General features: G+C 34.1%; 1 protein-coding gene across 1 annotated transcript; it reads right to left on the bottom strand.

Moving 5' to 3' along the window:
• Positions 1 to 739: 739 nt before the first annotated feature.
• Positions 740 to 2507, bottom strand: LOC110419645 (basic helix-loop-helix (bHLH) DNA-binding superfamily protein). Its single transcript, XM_021432746.2, has 5 exons — positions 1791 to 2507; positions 1419 to 1655; positions 1254 to 1319; positions 1092 to 1157; positions 740 to 1002 (listed from the first exon to the last, which is right to left on the bottom strand). Exons 1-5 carry the CDS (start codon positions 2397 to 2399, stop codon positions 904 to 906), a joined length of 1077 nt encoding a protein of 358 aa, XP_021288421.1. The 5' UTR covers positions 2400 to 2507; the 3' UTR covers positions 740 to 903.
• Positions 2508 to 6168: the final 3661 nt, after the last annotated feature.

Raw genomic sequence — 6168 nt, 5'->3', positions numbered from 1 at the left:
TTGTGATGCTGATTGGGCAGGTTGCCCAACAACACGTAGGTCAACTACTGGACATATCATCTTCCTTGGTTTATCTCCTATTTCATGGCGGTCCAAGAAACAGTCAGTTGTTTCTCGCTTCTCTGCAGAAGCAGAGTATAGGGCCATGGCTACCACAGCAAGTGAGATTGTGTGGCTTCTCAGCGGCTATATTGGCAGATCTACATGTCTCACACCCAACACCGGTTCCACTGTTTTGTGACAATCAAGCAGCAATCCATATTGCAGCAAATCCGGTCTTTCATGAGCGTACTAAACATATCGAGATAGATTGTCATTTTATTAGGCAGCATATCCAGTCTAAGACTCTTGTTCCACGGTCAATTTCATCACAGTTTCAATTGGCAGATATTTTCACCAAGGCTCTTGGACGGAATCGGTTCCATGACTTATTGATCAAGTTGGGCATTGCAAATCTGCATGCTCCAACTTGAAGGGGAGTAATGAAGGCTATCTTAATTATTGATTCTAATTTGCCATGATTACCATTTCAATTGATATGATTTGATTGACTTGGTTATTCTAATTGATTTGATTGTAATTTTTCTTAATTATAGGCTTGATCTAGGGAATTCTCTTTTATTGCATAGATTATTTTTCCTTTGTATTGACAATGAAACTTGTATATAAACCCCTAGTGGTTTCTCAATAAAATCATCCAAAGAGTATTCAAACTCTTCACAAAAAAGAAAAGGACAAATTTGATGAATGAATTGTGGTAATTATTGATTGCAATTAAGATTTGAAGAAGTTTATGTACTACAAGAAATATGCGGATGGCAAAGACTTATTTCAATTTGGAGAATATGCGGATGGCCAATGTTTTCGACAGAATGGTCGGTATCACCCTCGGGTCACTATCTTCTATGATCGTTTTGGGGTGGCAACCTTGAGATCAAGTCCAATGTCCATTCCATTGTAAGCAATGGGTGCATACATCCATAAATCATCAGAACTTAACAGCTGCAAGATTCCAAACAGGAAAGCAAAATATTAGATATTGGTAAAAGCTTGTAAGTTATAAGGATCCTTTGGTTGTTCTGGGTTCTTACCTTTATTTGGAGCTGCAAAAACTTTACATATTGGACAGCTTCTTCAAGCATTGTGCTAATATCAACCTGCAATATCAAAGAATGAATTTTTGAGATTTGCACTCACAATTTGCATAGAATTATGGTTAAAAGTTTACTCAGCATCAAGAGTATAGTCCCTACCTTTGTTCCATTGGGGACGAGGCTCTGTAAAATTTTCAGCCTCTCATTTATTCTTTCCCTTCTTTTCTGCAAGATACAGAAGAAAGATTGATTAATCAGTTTTACGTTTATCGGCAGCAATGCTTGACCACATTTGTCTTTGTGATAGCTTTAACAGATAGTTACCCTTGCATAAAGGCTTTGGGGATCCGTGGCTGCTCCCCTACTGGCTCTTGTTTTTCCATTCAAATTCAGTGCTGCTTGTCCTCCATTCAACTCCTGAGAAGCATTTGAGTCATCATCTGATGAGCAACTGGCCGAGCTTTGCCCGTTGAGACCAGCATTCCCATCTTTATCTTTGTTGGTGATTGAGGCACTACCCTGGTTCTTCTTTGACCTTGCATTTTGACGGTTCTTTTGGACCTGCACCATTAAATTTGGGTGAGAAGGTGGTGCATAAACTAATTCTTAGTACGCTCATCTAGGAAAGGGAGGACTTCATATCATCCAGAAAGTAACAATTTGCTAAGAAAGAAAAACGCATGTCTTTTTACTCACATCTCCTGAACTTCGAGACCTTTTCTTAGAATTCTCTGATATGTTGTTACTTTTGATCTCTGTGGCCGGTTCTGGCTGTGGGATCTCAGATTCCCTTTTGGGCTCCAAATTCTTATTGGGAAGAGCAGGTTCGTGGTAGCTTTTACCAGCCTGTTCTACATTTCCGTTGCCCGTTTCTTGGTTCAAGCAATCATCTCCTTCGATAAGATAGGAACTTGTGTTTGTTGCATCTTCCATACAAAAATCCATTGACATGGGGCTATTGTTGGCTACAAAAATCGGATGAGAATCACTCAGGTAGTAGCTCTCTTGACTTGAAGAAGGAAAAACAATACTACTACCAGCACTATAACTACTCCCCTGTGAAAAACTGTATGAACTAGTGTTAGCAATATCTGAAGAACAGTATGAAGCCCCTTTCATGCTTATTGTTGAATGATGGCCAGGCCAATAAGTAGATGGAATTCCCAAGTTTGAACTCCCATCTAGCTCATCAGGAAGGGGACAGTTACTGAGCAATTGAGCCATGAAATCGGCTTCCTCAGTGGTGTACGTTCCACTAAGAGAGCTCCACTCTCCTTCCAAAATGGCAGCTCCCATAGAATCCATTCTTTTTTCCCTTGGAAGCCTTTCGGAGAAAGAAAGGGTTTTGGGTTCTAAGTGGTATGCTACTAAGAGAAGCTCTTTTTTTGATGCTTGAACAGAAACAGGATAAAGAGACATTTATATACCCAACAGCTGTGAAGAATGTTATGGGAAAGCATTGACTTCACTCGTGTAACAATATCTCATTTCATAATTAGCAATTATTAGAGCTGGGGGAAGTCCCAATTCCCTGTCACTGATATGCACAAGTCCGCAATGGGCCCAAGTACAACTCAGAAACACTAAAATAATGCAACATTTCAGCTGCCTTCAAACGCCCAGGACGTAACTAACTGTACCCCAAGAGAGAGAATGATTTAGGAGTCGAGAAAACGATCTGAGTTAGAGATGAACTAAGATTAGGTGGGGATCAGAAAAACTGGTCAATTATTTAGGCAGGAATGAAAAGAAGAGATTTGGTGAAGAGGGAAAGGAAGGAGAATCACACCTGGCAATGGAGAGACGTGGGGAGTCTTAACTTGAATATGATAAACATAAAATAGTATACATGTTAAAGTAGAGAATGAAAATGACATTGAGGAAAGGGCGGCCAGATCGTGGAGATGAGTATCTTGACATTCTCAAAACTACCTGGAACCAGACAGTATATCTGCCATTCGGATACTTTGTCTCCTTCATGGGTCTTGAATCCTCACAATTGTTGTTTGAACTTTAGGAATCTCTATCTTTTTAGTTATCAGTACAGCCAAAAATTTTCTACCCTGTTACATGTATCTGAAGATCATAAACCAGATTTCCATATGAATATGTTGTGAATTAATGCTGGTTCGTGCTAAGCCACAGCTTTTCTAATTACAATTCCGTGGTATATCTTCAACCATGTTACGTGTATCCAAAGATCTCATAAACCGGATTTCTATGAATAAATTGTTATATATCTTTAGAGTTTTCTAGTTTTTCATGGTATATTCTCAAGGACTTGTACCAATTTCCTATGCTAAAGGTAGTATACTATCTTTTGTCTGAATATAGGAACAGCGAAAATGAGATGAGAATGAGACTGTCGATGACTTGTACAGAGAAAAGATGCATGGATCATTTCTCAGAGAGTTAAGGGTTTTCACCATGTCAGATAAATCAAAAGGAAACATATATACATATATGATCAACAGACTGATATACTGATGAACTACATTTCCAAAATATGTTATAGCCCCTACTTATTTAATACTTATTGTTCTTTTATACGTCTCCTTGACTCCATCCAAAGAGCTTATAGTATAACTTAATACCAAAAGTGCTTTAGGATGAATTTATACCCCAAAAGGAAACAAGGGTGAGACCCTAGGTTTGTATTTCATTTATGATATATATTAAACGATAATATATTCTGAAAGGGAATATATGAAGTGGGAGAGAATGATATGCAACTCACTATATCATATATACTCCATGACCAAAAAAAAACCAAAGAGTATCCCAAAAATTTGTTCACTTCAGCTTTTAGTTCCAAAAATTTGCTTTTACATGGAGCATGGTTTATATTGTCCTATGCACTTGCATGCTTTAATATGAAATCGATTTAAGATAAGATAACATACTTAATATCTTACGAGATGATATAAATGTTAATAGTAAACAATTCCGCATCGATAAAAGAAAAAATGAAAAAAATATTAACTTTTATTTAATGCTTACACATGTTGTTTAGTTTTACAATGAATACGAAAATTTATTATATGTTAAATTTTGAATCATGATAATTTTAAATATATGATGTTTTATATGAATAAACGTCCAAAATATATATTTATTTATATCTCTTTGCTTCGAGCTCAAGGAATAATTAAAATTATCATTTTTATCAAGCATTTTCATCTTAATTTGTTTTTTTCTTAACAAAACAATATTGACATCATTTTCTTAAAAAACAAAAAAGAATTATTGAAAGAAAACATTTGTCCTTAATCATTTCAAAAAATCAAATCTAAATAGAAAATAGAATCTAATCTACCCTTAAATTTAGGTAAAAAACAAAAATACCTTTATCAATAAATATATATCTATCAATATATTCTCAAATCTATCTATCTATCTATCTATCTATCTACCAACATCCAAATCTATTATCTACATAATTACATTTATATTTTATTACACTAACAATTAAAATAAAGTCAAAAATTCTCCATGTGTGTTTAAGTTAATGAAAAAGACGGAAATGCCCTTGGTGTCAACCATTTAAGAAATCAAAGTTTTTTTTTTTTGTCGTTTTTTGGTCTGAGATTAAAGTAAAATTAAAAATGAATCAAAAGGCATAGAGCCAAACTGGTCCGAACGTGTTGTATAGGAATGATTGCAGCAAGATCTCACATACTGACAATACCAAATAAAAACTAATGTGATTAATGTGGTCACATTTTTTTTTAAGTGATTAATGTGGTCACATGATAATGGCTACTTGGTAAAATAAAAACCTCCTAGCTAGCCTAGCTTATAATTAAACTCAAAACTCATAACTTAAACTAATTATTGGTTTTACATTAATATTATTTTATTTTATGATGACACGATTGCAATTAATTTCTTGTCAACTCAATTTCTTATTTTTATGAGTGTTTTAAAAAAATATAGTGTTTAAGTCGTTTAGTATAGAATTGGGGTTCTCTTTTTTTTTTTTTCCTCTTTGTTAATTATTTTTGAACTTTGTTTAGTTTACATTTTGTGTAAGAATATATTGTTCGTGGAAAATAAAAAAGAATAAAGAATAAGCATAACCACGTGGAATAATGAAATCCTCAGGAAGAATAAAGAAAATGAAAGGGAAACCACAAATGAAGAATTAAGTAATTAAGAAATTGAGGCCCAAAACCCAAAAGAGCTTCTGCATTCGCTTCACACCTGGGTTAGACTTGAATCAAGCAATGAAAATTTGAAATTTCCCAAGCCCTACCTAAGATTCCGCCGGGTTTTGCTCTCCATTTTACGCGTAAATATTGAAAATTTTATTGAATAAAATTATGTTCATTGAAAAAAAAAGAGATAATTAAATAGAGAAATATTGAATAAGTTGGATATAATAAAATATTCTAAAGCTGAGAAGGGCGCCGGCCATCGCACGATGTGTTGCTGGGTTGGATTGGTATATGTTTAAAATTGATAATAAAAAGGAGGAGGAATAAAATCTCAGCACTGCAACTGTTTTGGAAACTCATAAAATCTGATATTGCTCTTCTTGCATGAGAGTAATCCCCTTTTTTATGTTTCATTCTTGGATTCATGGCCAGCCTGCGAGATCCATGTGGCTAATTAATTATTTTGGTACATTTGTTTTAGCACTTTGGTCTAAAAACCCCTCAAGAGGACACTTTATAATTCGCATAATAAGGCATAATTGCATTTATATAATCTCCCTAATCCTCATTTCTTTATGTCAAATATAATTTTGATTAGGGACAACGTATAATCCTTAAGTCTAATACCACATGGTTAGGATATGCTCTGGGTATTTGTTATTATCGAAATTATGTACTCAATAAAATATAATGATCTGCTTTGTTGTTTAATTATTTAAAGCTTCGAGCTAATAGCCATGTTTTTTTTTCTTGATTTTCTTTTGCGGGAGTTTGAAAGAAAGTTACTATTTACCATTTACATGACTCAAGTAAAAAATATTCTCATTATTAGAATACTAGTTTAAATGGTAAAGTGAGATTAGATATATATATATATATATATATATATATATATATATATATAACTAAAGATTATA

This window comes from Theobroma umbraticum, unplaced genomic scaffold (assembly GCF_002168275.2).
Source record: "Theobroma umbraticum cultivar Fairchild unplaced genomic scaffold, ASM216827v3 scaffold_30.0, whole genome shotgun sequence".
Lineage (NCBI taxonomy): Eukaryota > Viridiplantae > Streptophyta > Magnoliopsida > Malvales > Malvaceae > Theobroma > Theobroma umbraticum.
This window is presented reverse-complemented; position numbering and strand designations above follow the sequence as displayed.